The sequence below is a fragment of the Ambystoma mexicanum genome, chromosome 3p, assembly GCF_040938575.1.
Source record: "Ambystoma mexicanum isolate Mex_15411 chromosome 3p, UKY_AmexF1_1, whole genome shotgun sequence".
Classification (NCBI taxonomy): Eukaryota; Metazoa; Chordata; class Amphibia; order Caudata; family Ambystomatidae; genus Ambystoma; species Ambystoma mexicanum.
This window is the reverse complement of record NC_090925.1, coordinates 28,198,331-28,216,167: the sequence shown is the minus strand read 5'-3', so window position 1 is coordinate 28,216,167 and position 17,837 is coordinate 28,198,331. Positions and strand designations below refer to the sequence as shown.

The 17,837-nt window shown below is 48.6% G+C and overlaps 1 protein-coding gene across 5 annotated transcripts in view; it reads right to left on the bottom strand.

Annotated features, from left to right (window-relative positions):
* LOC138580092 (kell blood group glycoprotein-like) overlaps positions 1-17,837 on the bottom strand; it is a 537,793-nt gene that overhangs the window by 2,038 nt on the left and 517,918 nt on the right. For 4 of the 5 annotated variants that reach the window (XM_069650368.1, XM_069650367.1, XM_069650369.1 and 1 more), the window contains exons 16-17: positions 17,121-17,284; positions 3,916-4,011 (exon numbers count right to left, since the gene is read on the bottom strand). In XM_069650368.1, the coding sequence (XP_069506469.1) occupies positions 3,916-4,011; positions 17,121-17,284 (260 nt within the window). The remainder of the gene's footprint in view (positions 1-3,915; positions 4,012-17,120; positions 17,285-17,837) is intronic. The other variant, XM_069650370.1, reaches the window with a different exon arrangement.

Here is a 17,837-nt window from a genome sequence, read left to right as displayed (position 1 = left end):
CAGGAAGCTGTGGTAATTCCCCATTCCATGGAGTCCCATAGGACTGCATGGGGGAATTGGCGTTATTACCGGCACAGGTAAAACCGATGCCGATAATACTGGCATTTCTTGGTGGTGGGGTGCTGGAATTACCGGAAGCTTAGAGCTGCAGGTAAATCCTGCCAGCCCACCACAAAACTTGTAGTATGCCGGGTATACAGAATCAGTGGCACGTTAACACGAAACCCCGGCATACTTGTAATGAGGCCCGCAGAGAATCATCATGAGTTTGCAGGTATCCCGCAGGTAATTCTTGCGTGATATCAGCAAACTGACCCTATCGTTTCCGCCGCCTGATATCCTGGGATATTCCAGGTGGCTGAAACGCTGGTAAATCCCCTTGTGGTATTTCTTTGCCAGTAGAGGCCTTATTTATCGGGAAGTCAGGACTGGAAGTAAATCCGTGGACCCCACTGGTAAAAGTGTGTATTTCCGGTATGGAAAGAAAGCCAGTGTTGGAATTACCAGCGATTATACAATATTTTTCCTGTACTGGGAAATCGTAATGAGGCCCATAGTCTCTCGTAACTGATAGTTTTTCGGGCTAATCAGTTTCCTCAAAGTAGTGAAACATCTCAGAATATTAGTGGACAACGAACTTCCACTGGAACCACAAGTCGGTGCTTCTTCCATCGATGCACAATCAAACGGATAGGACCCTTTCCACCCAGAAGACTTGCCATCATCTCTCTCATCATGTTGTGAATAGACTACACCAACCGCATCTACCCTGGAATGCCAGAATACTTCACCAAAAAATGATGGGGAACATAGAACGCAGCAGCAAGATTACTATTCAGATCTCTAAGAGAGGACACATCACACCTGCACTCAGAACCCTTCACTGGCTACCATTAAAAACAAGCACTGGCAAAGCCAATAGTTTTGGCATTTCTAGTTGTTTATTGCATTTTACATTTGGCATGGAGGAAAGGAATGAAAGCACAAAGAGGAAGAAATGACAGCATGGGAGGGCAGCAGTGGACGGTGAGAGAAGCACTGCAGGGGGAGGAAGAAGAAATAAATGGCAACATAAGGAAGAATACAAAAATACATTCAATAGATGAAAGATAGACCACCAGCGGTACGCAGGAGCAACATTTGAAGGAAGGAGTGACAGCTCAAACATGGATGGAGCAGCAGCACAAGGGGAGCAGGGACAGGACAAGGAAGGAAGGGGCAATAGCGCAAGGGGGTAAGGAGCAACAGTGGAACCGGGAAGGAGCTACTGCGCAACCGGGAAGGAGCGGCAGTGCTAGGGGTGGGGTGGAGGCTCAGGTTAGGAGGGAGAGGAGGGACAGCACAAAGGGAGAGGGAGGGACAACACAAGGGAGGGAGTAGAAACCATGCAAGGAGGAAAGGGCAATAGAGCAAGGGTGTAAGCAGCAACATTGGAAGGGGGAAGTAGCAGCAGCCCAAGTGGAGAAGAAGCGATAGTGCAAGGGCTGGGGAGGAGGGACAGTGCAATGGAGGGAGGAAGGACAGGGCACGGGGAGGAGGAAAAGCTCAAAGGAGGAGGAGCTACAGCACAAGTGGGGGAGGAGCGGCAGTGCAAGGGGCAGGTTTGGCAGTGCAAGGGGAGGAGTGACAGCACAAGGGGGAAAGAGCAACAGCACAAGGAGGAAGGAAGGACATTGCATGGGGGAAGGAGGGACAGCACAAGGGGTAGGAGGGACAGTGCAGTGGGGAGCAGAGAAAGCATAAAGGAAATGGGGGACAACAGAGGGGGAGGGCCAGCACAAGTGGGAGGTGGGAAAACACAAGGGGAGGTGGGAAAGCAAAATGGGGGAGGGCCAGTTCAATGAACTACAACTTACAGATGTCCTCACCATGAATCACATTAAGATTGGAGACGTGCAGTACCACTGACACCCTACAGATGTCCTCACAATTAATCACATTGAGATTGGAGACGTGCAGTACCACTGACACCCTACAGATGTCCTCACAATGAATCACATTGAGATTGGAGACGTGCAGTACCACTGACACCCTACAGATGTCCTCACAATGAATCACATTGAGATTGGAGACGTGCAGTACCACTGACACCCTACAGATGTCCTCATAATAAATCACATCGAGATCGGAGACGTTCAGAAGAAATCCTCAGATTCTGATGAGGACATCTGTAGGGTGTCAGTGGTACTGCAACTCTCCAAAAATGATTGCTTGTTGGTAACAGTATCCAGAAAGGGAGACCAACATGCAGCCCAACATGGCCAGGAAAGTAGCCGTAATACAGCCTAATTCCCTCTGTCTGCCAAAAGAAACATCACTTCACCATCTCTGCTTTGAAAGTGACACAGTCCCAAGACATGGTACCAAACGCCTGATTATAAAAAAATTATTAAACACGCTCCTATTGGATTACATCAGCGGAATGGAAGACAAAATAACATTTTGTGCGTTGGCATTTATGCCACAGGTTTTGCAGTTGTCATGCCAACCACAAAGTCATTTTTCTAGCTCTCCTTAACTCGCTCTCTTATCTATTGCAATGGTGTTGGTGATATTTAAATGTGCCAAGACCAATAAAGAGGTACTTCAAAGCACTCTGCATAACCCACAGAGCAACCCATGGCCAAGGTGTCCAATTCATTCATCTACACACCGAAACGAACCATAAGATCGAGAAATTATATTCGCCTAAAACCAAAGCAATATTTGAAACTGAAATTTGGTGGATCAGTCTACTCATGCGTCTCGGCATAACTCTGGAGCTCAATCCCGAAGGAACTATGAACAACAGAGAAAGACCTCAAATTCAGAAAACATCTAAAATTGTGGTTCTTTAATTCACCAATCTAAACAGGAAGCACCATCAAAGAAAACAGCCCAACCTTGATACAAGGATAGACACCTCAAACCATGGCGCCGTCAAAACCTATGCAGCCAAACTGGCCTGCCCAGTCTTTTCAAACAATCTGGGAAAGGTCAACAAAAAGAAAGCATTATATCTGTACCACCATATAATGGAATTTCAGCCTAAACAAAACAAAGTAGCCTACAAGAGCACTCATACCTTTCTCACCAATAACCCTACGGAAACGTTCCATTTCTCCCACACACACACTGCTTAAGCACCAAATGCAACACACGCATACCTCTACCACAGCACCAACTTCAAATCACACAGTGAACTTCACAGCTTCTCCAACAACCCACTCCATCATCACATGCTGAATTTCCAACACTACACCACAGATGCACAAAACAATCCCATGCAGACTCACAGACCAACACAACACCAAACCCATGCCACCTAGAAGCAAACCCAGCACACAGTGACCCTTTTTTTTTTTTTTAAATGAAGCCGTCAACAGCACACAAAACCTATCTTGCATTCTCCCGCTCCTCGGGAGGATAGCTCAGCGGCAACGTGCTCGCCTTGGAAGCAAGACGACATGGAGCATCACAGATTCGATCCCCGCGCCCGCGCTTAGATACCTATGGGTAATAAATAACCCATCATATCATGTCCCAAGTAACCCTCCCCAACCCTCCTTCCTTTTCATTTCCGCCTGGAGACCATGAACATGGCAGCGGCGTGCGGGGAAATCTCAAACACCTAACAGAAAAGAAAGCAGAAAGCAAGGGAAGTAACATGCAAGAACGACCTCAAATCCACTAAGAAACTCTCAGGCTTCAGGCAAAAACTTAAGCCTATCTTTTTAACTAGTGCCTAACACAAGATACAAAATGGTCCTGAGCTATAGTGCTTAGATGCCGCATGTGCTTTACAAGCACCAATAGATAGATAGATATTGTTATTCGGCTAAAGATTATGCTCAGAAACTGCAAATAAGTGCTGCTCAAGAAAACGAGTAGGTGGAGCACTAAAAGGATAGCTGCAAGCAAGCCACTGTGCATTACCTGGGCAAAGCTGGCATAGAACAGCTGGTGGTGGCTGAGGCCCAGCATGGGCAAAACGGTTTCTTGCTTCTGTTTCTTCAGCCAGCTCTCATAGGCCTGCAAGAGAGGGGCAGCGTGTAAAGTGAGGGTGGCGGTGAAGGCAAGCGGTAAGGAAAGACCTAGAAGGTGAGCGAAATGGAAAAAAACAAGGAAAACGCACAAATAAGACATTAGGAGAGCAAAGGGGGAATCGGGAAAAGTACCCAGAGCAAAGAAGGAAAACAGAAGGATGAAAGTGAGAGGAGAGCAAGTGTCAGAGAAGAGATGGATGAGTCAAAGCTGAGCGTGAAAAAGAAACAGCGAAAAGACACCAGGGAAAGGGTGACAAAAAGAGGAATGAGAGATTGATGCCAACCAAGCAGTGCAGTGGGTGATTAAGAGCACCTGAAAAGGGAAGGTGGGAGAATAAAAGTCGAACCAGAGGACTGAGTGAAAAGATGAGCAGGACAGGGGTGGAAGAAAGAGGTAGGACACACAGAAACTGAGCAGGAAACGGCAACAGAAGGCGAGCAAGAGAGACAGGCAGAAGATACACAGTAAAGAGAGGCAGAAGTCAAGCAGGAGAGAGAGGGTGAGGTACAGGACTAGCAGGAGAGAGAGAGAAAGACAGCAGACAAGCAGGAAACAGTGGGAGCAGAGAAGGTGGAGAGAGGGGTGGGATATAAACAGGAAACAGCAGGAGAGAGGGGTGGAAAATAAACAGGAAACAGCAGGAGAGAGGGGTGGAAAATAAACAGGAAACAGCAGGAGAGAGGGGTGGAAAATAAACAGGAAACAGTGGGAGAAGAGAAGCAGGAGAGGGGGTGAAATATGAACAGGAAACAGCGGGAGAAGAGAAGCAGGAGAGGGGGTGAAATATGAACAGGAAACAGCGGGAGAAGAGAAGCAGGAGAGGGGGTGAAATATGACCAGGAAACAGCGGGAGAAGAGAAGCAGGAGAGGGGGTGAAATATGAACAGGAAACAGCAGGAGAAGAGAAGCAGGAGACAGGGGTAGAATATAAACAGGAAAAAGCAGGAGAAGAGAAGGTGGAGAGAGAGGTGGAATATAACAGGATACAGCGGGAGAAGAAAAGCAGGAGAGAGGGGTAGAAAATAAAGAGGATACAGCGGGAGAAGTGAAGCAGGAGAGATGGGCCGGAATATAAACATGAAACAGCGCGAGAAGAGAAGCACGAGAGAGGGGTAGAATATAAACAGGAAATAACGGGAGAAGAGAAGCAGGAGAGGGGGTGGAACATAAACAGGAAACAGCCCAAGAATAGAGAAGTTTAAGATAGAATATAGAAAATGCAGCAAGTTACCAGAGTTGAGGTGCATCAGGTGAGAAGGGCATGAAGAGAGCGAGAGTGGCGCGTTGGAGGCTGAAAACAGAAGCAGTATAACAGGGTATTGTAATGTACTGGAAAGAGGGGAGCAAAGAGGCAATTTTTATTATGGTGTAACATAACATAACTAAATATAGCATGGGGTGTGATGTCTTATGTGAAGGTGGGGGTGTGCCGAGCCTCGCGCAGCATGCAGCGCACAATAGAGACATCCGGGCACCAGGCTTTCATGCAGGAACTGAACTTTATTCACGCGCGATGCGCGGTCAGCATTTCCAGGTTCATTTTTTTTTTTTTTTTTTTTTAGTGTAAAACATTTTACTAAGAAAACATCAAATTCCTATATTAAGTAGTATTTCTTTCTAGACATGTAGGGGTTTCGACTGTGAATGTAACATATTCCTGTGAGATGCATACAATAATTTAGGTTTGCAGTCTTGTGTTTAATCAGTATGGTTAAAATGAATGCAGTTTTCTTGCTGAGATGTGAGCAGAAACAATGCCATCCATATGAAAGTGATCTTCAGCAATTATACTTGAGGTCCCATCAGATTCAAATGCCGTAGTTTGTGATTACTCAGTCTTTTCGGGTTCTACAGGTCCACGCCTAAGCCTTTTTATAGCGGGAATGAGATGATCAAATAGTCCCACGGATAGAATCATTCCTGCAATAGATCCTACCCAAAATACAACGACGTTGTCTGTGAAGCTGCTTCCCTGGCAGAAAAAGTTTAGTGAGAAAGCCAAAGCTGGATTGAGCATGGCCCCAGTTAGTTGTCCAGCTGCTCCCACCAGTATGGCAACGATCACACCAATGATGTGCACTCGATAGCGAACGTCTGTCTGCTGCACCAAGTTCATGGCAGAGTGGTAGACAAAGGCGCATGCCAGCTCCACGGCTAGGCCCTCCTCGATGCTGGTGTGTAGGTGGCTGGTGCAATCTGACCCAGCTGCGGCGTGCAGCTTGGTGAGCCCCAGCTTGTGGAACTGCATGCTGGCCACCCAGGCCAGATAGCCGTCTAATAGCTGGAAGCTGATCTTCTCTAAAGCCCTGCTTATGCCGGTCTGGCTAGTCAGCAAATGCTGCATGGCTGTAGTGGGATTGCAAAGGGCACTGGTGGCAGACCAGCAGTGCGTCACAATCGTTGCATAGATTAGGGGTAACATGACAGGCAACCCCGGCTTGCCCGCATCAGAAAGAACCCACAAACATGATTGCTGCCGGACATTTGCTTGAGGAGTCATGAGGTGTGTTTTGATAGTCTCTCAATAGTTGGTAGAGTGCTTGTTCAGTGGGCATGTGTGTGATGGTTGCAATGAGGATTGCCCTTTTAATGTTGGCTATAAAACGCTCTACCACACCATTCGCCTGGTGTCACAGGGGTGTAATCTTTTTGTGTTTGAATCCAGGTAGTTCTCAAAACTCTGGAAGTCCTTGCTGGTGAATGGCGGCCCATTGTCTGATTTGAATACCTTTGGTACTTCAAACGCTGAGAAAATCCAATTGAGTGGCAGAATCAGCACGGTCGCTGCAGTGGACGCCACAATTTCAGTCTCAGTGTGGCAAGAATGTTCATCTGGCATTACCAGCACGTATTCCCCTGAACTTAAGGGTCCGAAGAAGTCTATCGCCACTTTTTCCCATACTCCTTCTGGCAGCTCTGACATGCGTAATGGCTCAGGAAACACTGTGGTTTGCAAGATGAGGCAGATGTGGCAGTATTTTAGCAATGTTTCTATGAGTCTGTCCATTCCTGAGAGCCATACCTTGCTTCGCAACATGCGTTTATTGGAGACGATTCCACAATGACCCTCATGAGCTATTTCGATCACTTTCTGATGGAGGGTTTCTGGTATGATTACTCTGTTTCCTTTTAATAACAATGATGATGGTGATATGATAGTTCTTCCTTTGACTTTGCCAGTGTTTTGACTAGCCGCTCCTTCAGCACCAGACTTGCCTGAAGCGCCTCTACCCCTGACTTCCATCTTCCATTCCCGATGCATGCCATCACTAACGCCAGCGTGGCATCTTCGGCTGTGTGCTTTGCGAGTTCTGTCATTGTGATCGTGGGTGGCATTGCGTGGTTTGTTATGTAGTTGATATAACCATCTGCCCTATTACGCGAGGATCTGCTTCCAGTGAGCGGATGTCGAGAGAAGACGTCCGTTTGATTTTCTTCTTTGCCAGGTTTGTGTATTATCGAGTATTTGGATTCTTGGAGACGCAGGGTAGTATTTGTGATTCTTGGTGGCATTTGTGTCGTTGGTTTGCCATATCCCGTGACAAGAGCCTGGTTGTACGTGATTATCTTGAATGGCTTTCCATACACAAACAAATGGAAATGTTTGCAGGCCCACACCACCGCTAGGGGCCCCTTTCGGCCTGTGAGGACCTCTGCTCTGTATACATTAGGCTCCTGCTGGCATAGGACACTATCTTTCTTTTGGCGTGTTCACTTCCGGAGTGCTGGGCTAGGTTTACCCCCAGTCCTACAGGGCTAGCGTCGACGGTGAGCACTGTCTGTACATTTGGATAAAAATACAACATACATATGGCTGCGGCCATGTCCCTCTGTACGGCATCAAAACTTGTTTGCTGTGCCGTTCCCCATTCAAAGTTGGCATCTTGTTTTGTGAGTGCTCGCAGGGATGCGCTGGTGGTGGCGAAGTCTGAGAGATATCTGGTGCTAGACCCAGGAAGGATCGAACCTGCACTGCGGTTCCAGGTCTCAGAGCCTCCATCAGTGCTTTAATTTTTATCCGGATCAGGTTGGATTCCCTTTTTGCGAGAAAACGTGTCTGAAGAATTTTAGTGTACTTTTGTTGAAATCACATTTGTCTTTGTTCAGCGTGAGGTTGGTGTAACTCAGGGCTGCGCATACCTTCATCAGTGTGGCGTCATGTGTTTCTTGCGACTGTCGGAACACCAGAATATCATCGCTATAGTTGATGCAATACGGTATGAGTCTGCATATTTCTTCTTGAAATATCTCGGCCGCTGAAGAGATTCCAAAACTCAAGCATTTATACCTGAAGAGTCCCAGGTGCGTAGTGAATGTTGTAATATAGCACAACTCCTCAATGAGCTCTATCTGCTGATAGCCCTTTTTTAAATCGAGGCGGGAAAATATGGTGGCACCTTTGAGAAGGTGCATCATGTCGGTGATGTAGGGTGCCTGGAGGTGTTCTCGAAGAATCGCTTGGTTTGGTGCTCTCATGTCGACACACTACCTGATTTGGCCGTCTGCACTTTTCTTGGGCACTGGGACGACTGGTGAGACACATGGAGTGGGTCGACTCGTATGCTCTATGATGTCCCCTTTTAGAAGCTACAGTAGCTCCTTCTCGATCTGGTGCTGAGGGTTGAATGGAATCCCGCTAAAGTGCTGTGCTACGGGTTTCACCATGGGGTCGATGTGTAAGAATATTTTCAGTCCTTTGAGTTTTCCAATACCCTTGGAGAGACTGGGGAAGCTTGCTGTCACTTTCGCCGTTAGAGACATATATTGCCCTGCCATGAGTCGGTAGAGAATATGTATGAGGCCCATTTGAACTGTAGATTTAAAGCTTAATATGCAGCTGTTTGCGATCTCCATTGCCAGGACGTAAATCAACAAATTGATTTGTTGAATTGGCACAATGTTCTGAAAGCACCCAGACAGGGCAGTGGTTCCTTGGCTCCATACGCATATATGTCCACTTGTGCCTTGCATAGTCTTGACTTGCTCTTGAGTTTCAAGTACTCCGACCCTGGCATGGTGTTGATGGTTTCTCCCGAGTCCACTAAGTATTTGAACTCCTGATTATGTATGGTCACTGTCAGGTTGGGACTATGTTCTGATGCGGTGCATACAGGTACCCCTTTCTGCGTTGGTCCGTGCTGGATTGTGACTCTGATTCTCTGGTGGAGGGAGTGGATGTGTACAATCTGTGTATTCTTCTTCTCCCTTTTTGGCGACCCTCCAGCGATTTTGAGTGCTTTCCTCTTGTGTGCCGTCTCTCCGTGTGGTATCTCCATTCAGGATCTCTTGGTGTTTCTTCCCTGAGATATCGGGGTGGGGACTGCTTTCTGTGTAGGCCTTGATCTGTGGAAGAGGTCCTCATTGCCTTTGGATTTCGGCACATTGCACGATAGTGATCTTCTCCTCCGCAGGCACCACATGTGTGACCGATGGCCGGGTACGATCCGTCATGGGAAAGGTCATGTCTGCATCGAAAACACTGCCTTTTCTCGTGTCTTGTGTCATGAGACGCTGTTGTTTGTGATGTTATTTTATTAATTCCCTCTTCTTTGATGACAGGCGCTGTGATGTGTGTCTTGCTCAGTGTAGAGATGTATAGGTCTAGGGCTGATGATGTTCTCTCCAACACGAGTATTTCCACCAAGGAATGCAGAATTTCTAACAATGTCTTCTTCAACACCAGCGACTTGCAGCCCGTGATCACTTGAGATTTTATAGCCTCCTCGTTATTGTATAAGTGGAACTCGCAGTGTCTTACTCTGGCTCTCAATCGTGTGACAAATTTGTCCATGCTCTCCCCTTTTAATTGTGTGGTGTTGTGAAAGATGTGCCTTACATAGTCCACATTGCGGTGCATGGCAAAGTGTTCTTTTTATATCTTTTTGAGATCTTCATACTTGTTCTCTACATCTTCAGGCAATTTGAAAATTATATCATGCACCTCGGAACCTACAGTGATGGTGAGTAGGCCGATGATCCATTTGTCCTCATAAAGGCCTACTGCATCCAGGTAGGCGTCAAACTCCTTTGTCCACCTTGTCCATCGTGGACCCAGGGTGATGGTGTCTACTGTGTCGAAAAGCAGGATTGACGGACGGGGAATGCATCGCTCCCTTTTTGATCCTGTGCACAGGCAGGTGCTGCCGCAATTGGGTCCTGGTCTGACATTACGCCTTTCGGGCAGCGTCACTATGTCCGTTGGCCCATGTAAGAATGGCCCTTCTGTGGTTCTGGCAGGCTGATGCTCCCCCCAGTTACTCTGGGGCATATGTGGGTGTTTCAGGCCAAGAGGGTGCTCTTGAGAGCTCTGTGCCCTCACCAGTGGGCCATAAAGCCTTGCGGGTCCCTTCCTTCACTTGCCCTTTTGGAATGCTGAGGAAAACGCAGCATGTGGACCACTCCCTATTAGGGCGCCGGGTTCATGACTCGTCGCCAGTGTAAGCACATATGTGATGGTGTGGGTGTGCCGGGCATAGCACGGAATCAGTGCACAATAGAAACACCCGGACACCAGGCTGGTATGCATTAACTGAATTGTATTTGTACGCAATGCGCACACAGGATTTTCGGGTCCATGACCCTTGATCTCCATTGGTCAGTCAGGATGACGGCCGTATCTCGTGATGGTACATGGGTTATCTTTAAGAGGTGATATTAGCCGAGGCGCGGGCTGACCCTGTTCGTAACGGCCGCCGCCGAATTTAAGGGCCCAAGCGAAGTGGAACGAAGCAAAGCAAAGCCAAGCGAGGGTCCCTTTTGAGGACAGCGTCGCCTGCCGCCGAGGTTAATATCGCCAGTAACACCCGTGTAGTTTCCCTACAGGGGTGCTAATGTTGTTTTTTTTTTTAAAGAAAAAATTGAAGCTTACCTTTATGTAGCAGTTCGGCTCTGGTAGTGCTGTCAGGGAAGTCCATTTTCCATGTTTTATTTATTTGCATTTATAAAGCGCACATCAGCCCTGGGGCATCCTGGCACTTACAGATTATTCACTTGGCAACAGAGAATCATAAAGCAACATTCAATTGTTTAGAGAAAGCAGGCACAAAAGTACAGTGAAAGGCAGATTAAGCGGTCAATAAGTTGCAGTTGAGCAGCGTGTCTATACATGTTGGTTAGTTCTAATGGAACAGTATGGTTTTCAGTTTTTTGCGGAAGACAGTTTATCAACTTTCATTTCTGAGGGTTGTGGGTAGTGCAACGTTGATGTTGATGACAGTGACACCATCAACATGGACAACAGACTTCCCGAAGAGCAGAACTGCTGGAGCTGAGACGCACCACACAGGTACGTTTTATTTATATTTTCGTTTTGGAAAAAAGGACACAATTAGCACCGTGCAGGGAAACTACACGGGTGCTAAATGGTGAAGGGGGTGCAGAGAAGGGAAGAGCCCGACACCAATGAGAATGCTCGCAATGCGGGCTTTACTTGGTGAATAAAGCCCACGTTCCAAGCATTCTTATTGGTGGATGGCACTTCCCAGGGTGCTAATGGAATCGGTTGCCCATCAAGCTACCTCTGCTTATGCTCACTGCTGGCTCTGATCATGGTTTCTGGATCTCTGCAGAGTACCAATAGACATTTTGAAGCTGGGGCTCTCAATGCTCCCAACAGGATCTGAGTTATAGCATACTTGCCAGCATGATCCATTTCAATCTGTAGGTGCTCATCCAGTCCTGTATTTTTCCCACTTTCCCATTTTAAAACTCGATCTACAAGTCCCAGAATGCAAAGAAAAAACAGGACTGGATAGGTACCTACATATTGGAATGGGTCATGTTGACAAGTATGTTATAGCCCTCTGAAAGTTACTCAAATGCTACTTCTTCTTAATGGTTTCTGGCACCTGTCAGCTTCTGGGTTATAGGCTGCAGCAAGCTTCTCCCACCGAGTCCGCCTTGTTCGCTTGAACTCTTTTGGGGACTGGGCTAACTGTTTCAGCCCTGAACCCCCCTCTCCTCCTCTCACTGTCTCTGCCATCACCCCCACTCTCTAGAGATCAGTTCTGACTCCCCCAGCACTGAGCCCTTTCGTTGCCTTTATCGTATCTCCATAAACTTAAGTACATCACCAAGCTCTGTGACTGGTGGGACCCCACCCCCTGGACTCTAGCTTACATGATGGGTCATGGCTTTGTGACCTGGGTTTCTTTGCCTGTGATCAATAACCCCAGTATCCAGCAAGCATGCTTCTCCTTCTGGTCAACGGGATGCTGGCCTAGTGAAGGGCTGGCAATACCCCCAGTATCCAGCAAGCATGCTTCTCCCTCTGGGAGCATTCTGGTCAACAACGGAATGCTCGCCTACTGAAGGGCTGGCAATTCCCCCAGTATCCAGCAAGCATGCTTCTCCCTCTGGTCAACGGGATGCTGGCCTACTGAAGGGCTGGCAATACCCCCAGTATCCAGCAAGCATGCTTCTCCCTCTGGGAGCATTCTGGTCAACGGAATGCTCGCCTACTGAAGGGCTGGCAATTCCCCCAGTATCCAGCAAGCATGCTTCTCCATCTGGGAGCATTCTGGTCAACGGGATGCTCGCCTAGTGAAGGGCTGGCAATACCCCCATTATCCAGCAAGCATACTTCTCCCTCTGGGAGAATTCTGGTCAACGGAATGCTCGCCTACTGAAGGGCTGGCAATTCCCCCAGTATCCAGCAAGCATGCTTCTCCCACTGTGAGCATTCTGGTCAACTGAATGCTGGCCTACTGAAGGGCTGGCAATACCCCCAGTATCCAGTAAGCATGCGTCTCCCTCTGGGAGCATTCTGGTCAATGGGAGGCTGGCCTAGTGAAGGGCTGGCAATTTCCCCAGTATCCAGCAAGCATGCTTCTCCCTCTCAGAGCATTCTGGTCAATGGAATGCTTGCCTACTGAAGGGCTGGCAATTTCCCCAGTATCCAGCAAGCATGCGTCTCCCTCTGGGAGCATTCTGGCCAACGGGAGGCTGGCCTAGTGAAGGGCTGGCAATTCCCCCAGTATCCAGAAAGCATGCTTCTCCCTCTGTGAGCATTCTGGTCAACGGAATGCTGGCCTACTGAAGATCTGGCAATACCCCCAGTATACAGCAAACATGCTTCTCCCTCTGTGAAGATTCTGGTCAATGCAATGCTCGCCTACTGAAGGGCTGGCAATTCCCCCAGTAACCAGTAAGCATTCTTCTTCCTCTGGGAGCATTCTGGTCAACGGGAGGCTGGCCTGGTGAAGGGCTGGCAATTCCCCCAGTATCCAACAAGCATGCTTCTCCCTCTGTGAGAATTCTGGTCAACGGAATGCTGGCCTACTGAAGGGCTGGCAATTCCCCCAGTATCCAGCAAGCATGTTTCTCCCTCTGTGAGGATTCTGGTCAACGGAATGCTGGCCCAGTGAAGGGCTGGCAATTCCCCCAGTATCCAGCAAGCATGATTCTCCCTCTGGGAGAATTCTGGTCAACGGAATGCTCGCCTACTGAAGGGCTGGCAATTCCCCCAGTATCCAGCAAGCATGCTTCTCCCTCTGGGAGCATTCTGGTCAACGGAATGCTCGCCTACTGAAGGGCTGGCAATTCCCTCAGTATCCAGCAAGCATGCTTCTCCCTCTGGGAGCATTCTGGTCAATGGGAGGCTGGCCTAGTGAAGGGCTGGCAATTCCACCTGTATCCAGCAAGCATGCTTCTCCCTCTATGAGAATTCTGGTCAACGCAATGCTCGCCTACTGAAGGGCTGGCAATTCCCCCAGTATCCAGCAAGCATGCTTCTCCCTCTGTGAGCATTCTGGTCAACGGAATGCTGGCCTACTGAAGAGCTGGCAATACCCCCAGTATACAGCAAGCATGCTTCTCCCTCTGTGAGGATTCTGGTCAACACAATGCTCGCCTACTGAAGGGCTGGCAATTCCCCCAGTATCCAGCAAGCATCCTTCTCCCTCTGGGAGCATTCTGGTCAACAGAATGCTCGCCTACTGAAGGGCTGGCAATTCCCCCAGTATCGAGCAAGTATGCTTCCCCCTCTGGGAGCATTCTGGTCAACGGAATGCTGGCCTACTGAAGGGCCGGCAGTTCCCCCAGTATCCAGCAAGCATGCTTCTCCCTCTGGGAGAATTCTGGTCAACGGAATGCTGACCTACTGAAGGGCGGGCAATTCCCCCAGTATCCAGCAAGCATGCTTCTCCCTCTGGGAGCATTCTGGTCAACGGAATGCTGGCCTACTGAAGGGCCGGCAGTTCCCCCAGTATCCAGCAAGCATGCTTCTCCCTCTGGGAGAATTCTGGTCAACGGAATGCTCGCCTACTGAAGGGCCGGCAATTCCCCCAGTATCCAGCAAGCATGCTTCTCCCTCTGGGAGCATTCTGGTCAACGGAATGCTCGCCTACTGAAGGGCTGGCAATTCCCCCAGTATCCAGCAAGCATGCTTCTCCCTCTGGGAGCATTCTGGTCAACGGAATGCTCGCCTACTGAAGGGCTGGCAATTCCCTTAGTATCCAGCAAGCATGCTTCTCCCTCTGGGAGCATTCTGGTCAATGGGAGGCTGGCCTAGTGAAGGGCTGGCAATTCCCCCAGTATCCAGCAAGCATGCTTCTCCCTCTGGGAGCATTCTGGTCAATGGAATGCTCGCCTACTGAAGGGCTGGCAATTCCACCTGTATCCAGCAAGCATGCTTCTCCCTCTATGAGAATTCTGGTCAACGCAATGCTCGCCTACTGAAGGGCTGGCAATTCCCCCAGTATCCAGCAAGCATGCTTCTCCCTCTGTGAGCATTCTGGTCAACGGAATGCTGGCCTACTGAAGAGCTGGCAATACCCCCAGTATACAGCAAGCATGCTTCTCCCTCTATGAGAATTCTGGTCAACAGAATGCTCGCCTACTGAAGGGCTGGCAATTCCCCCAGTATCCAGCAAGCATCCTTCTCCCTCTGGGAGCATTCTGGTCAACAGAATGCTCACCTACTGAAGGGCTGGCAATTCCCCCAGTATCGAGCAAGTATGCTTCCCCCTCTGGGAGCATTCTGGTCAATGGAATGCTGGCCTACTGAAGGGCCGGCAGTTCCCCCAGTATCCAGCAAGCATGCTTCTCCCTCTGGGAGAATTCTGGTCAACGGAATGCTGGCCTACTGAAGGGCTGGCAATTCCCCCAGTATCCAGCAAGCATGCTTCTCCATCTGGGAGCATTCTGGTCAACGGAATGCTGGCCTACTGAAGGGCCGGCAGTTCCCCCAGTATCCAGCAAGCATGCTTCTCCCTCTGGGAGCATTCTGGTCAATGGGAGGCTGGCCTAGTGAAGGGATGGTAATACCCCAATATCTAGCAAGCATGCTTCCCCCTCTGGGAGCATTCTGGTCAACGGAATGCTGGCCTAGTGAAGGGCTACTTGCGTATTATTTACCCTTGGGGTTCACGTCCTCATATTGATGGGGTCTGTATGTCTGACCTTCGTTTTGCTGCTTTGACCTGGGGAACGGGTAGACATCAAGTCACTTCGTAAGTAGCAGAAGCAATGAGTATCTCCCAAAAGAGGATTTGTCTTTTCGGGGTCCCCACAATGGTTCCCTCGATTAGGGAATGGCCTGAAGTCCTCCTTCATGGCACCTCCAACATGTGTGTTTATCACACCACTAAACGCTAACATCCTTCATAGCGCCTATGCTAGTGTGCCACATGGCTTCTTCTAATCGACACTCTGAGTTTTCGGCATAGCGCCTTGGTACGGGAACTCTTCTGCTGGTCTTCCACAGCGCTCTGCCATGGTGAATTGCTCCTGCTTTCTCCATTGAAGAGACTGTTTTGCCATAACCACCAATCACTGCGACTTACTGTTTCAAGGCAGGCGAATCCCAGACCCTCACACCCCAGTACCCCAATAATGTCACCGTCCCTGAGGAAGGGAGTCAGGGAGCAGGCAGCTTGTCTCTGTATGCAGTCCAGCAAGAGCTCAGGGTTGGCACATTAACAGCTATTAACGCCTCAGCGCTGTTCTAAGGAAGAAACCCACAGTTTGGGCATTATGACATGATATGGTATTTATAACACGCCTATACACAAGTGTTTCAAGGCTCGAAAGAGAACTCCTCATAATAATAATAATAATAATAATAATAATAATAATTTTGCATTTATATATCGCTACGAACCCTCAGGTATCTGAGTGCTGCTTTATTACCACCCACGGTGCATGTGGCGTTGTTTGGCCCTGCCGGGGTTCGAACCTGCGTTAGCAAGCTCTGCACAGATGTCAAAGCGAGCGCTCAACTCGCTGTGCCACTTGACCGGTGCAGGCAATACCACCAGGGTGTTAGTACCACATTGGCCCCCACAGAATGTTAAGATTCCAGTGGTGAAGGCTCTCCTAAATTACTGATTGATGGGGTTCTGCTGTCGTCTGTGCGCTTCCTATGGAATGTTCGGAATCTGCTGTTCCCCGAAATGCCCTCCAACTAAGGGTTGGCTCTCCAGATGTGCTGGACTACAACTCCCATCAGCAGCGGCCAGCACAGTCAATTGCGAGGAATGATAGGATTTGCAGCTCAAAGCATCTGGTGACCCTTGAATCTGGTATCCCAGTGGTGGTGCTTGGTGCCCATGGAATGTGGCCACATCTTTGCCCAGAAAGCACCAGGTTACCACTTAAATGTGGTCGCAGTGAAGATGCCCAGACTTCCTATTGTGCTGGGGTTCTCTTGATGCAAGAACCATAAAGGTCATAGCATGTGATTCTGGTGCTGTGGAATTGGTACCTGTGCCTTTCTGGAATTGTACTGGGTAGAAGGCAGTGCAGGGTGCAGTCCAGAAACAAATCTTCCTGAGAGTTGCAGGGAGCAATATAGTCCCATCACATGGAACGCAACACAGTGCTTTCTTTACTGGCCACCAGAGGCGTTGCTAGGAGAGGGTATGGAGGGGGCTATAGCTCCAGCTCTTTTGGTTGTAGCCCCTCATAGAAGCTCAGTTGCTACAACTAAAAGGCTAGCTATCCTTCAGTCCCAACATTAGCGTAGCCCCGGATCTTTTCCAGACCTAGCAACATCCCTGTTGGCTACCATAATTGCAATCCAATTGACAGACTAAACGCAAGTAAGTATGTGCGGCAGCCTGTCCCGTGGGGGGCAGACGCCAGAGTCTATTCACCTGGTGAGCGATGAGAAGTCCTCCGCAGTCGGCCATGTTCTCCAGCTGTGTGGTGGTGCCGTTGGCGGTGAGGTTCTGAAGGGTGTAGCTGTTGTACTTCTTCTCCAGGCAGAGCAGTCGCTCATGAAGGCCATTCTGGTCTCCTCTCACAGTGGTGTGAGGCACTGTCAATGTTCAGAAACAAAACACACACATAGGGAGAGATCATGATGGGTGCAGAGGAAGCCAAATTCTTCTAACAAGCTTTATTCATCTAGATATATTCCAAATTGGCTGCACTTATGGTTATAGAAATGAGAAATTATTTTTTATTGTGTTATGCAATAGCAATTATAATTTTGTAGAACCTTTCATTGTATATTTACAAGTTTTTATAATAAACAACAAAACATAAAACCGTATAATTTATAAGTTGGGATGATATAGAGAGAAGAAGGAAACAAACACAAATAAAAAACATGCTGCATTCCACAGAATGATATGATGTGGTAGGTTATTTATAACACGCTTAATACCAAGAGGTTTCTAAGCATGGAGCCGGGGATCGAACCTGTGTTGCTCCATGTCGTTTTGCTTCCAAGGCGAGTACGTTGCCACTGAGCTATCCTCCTGATGCCCCGGAATAAGCAGTGAATGTACAAAGTACAGGTCTAGGTCCATAAATCTATCCCAGAACTTCTCATGCAGATGAAACCTATTTTGCCGGGAATGCAAGAC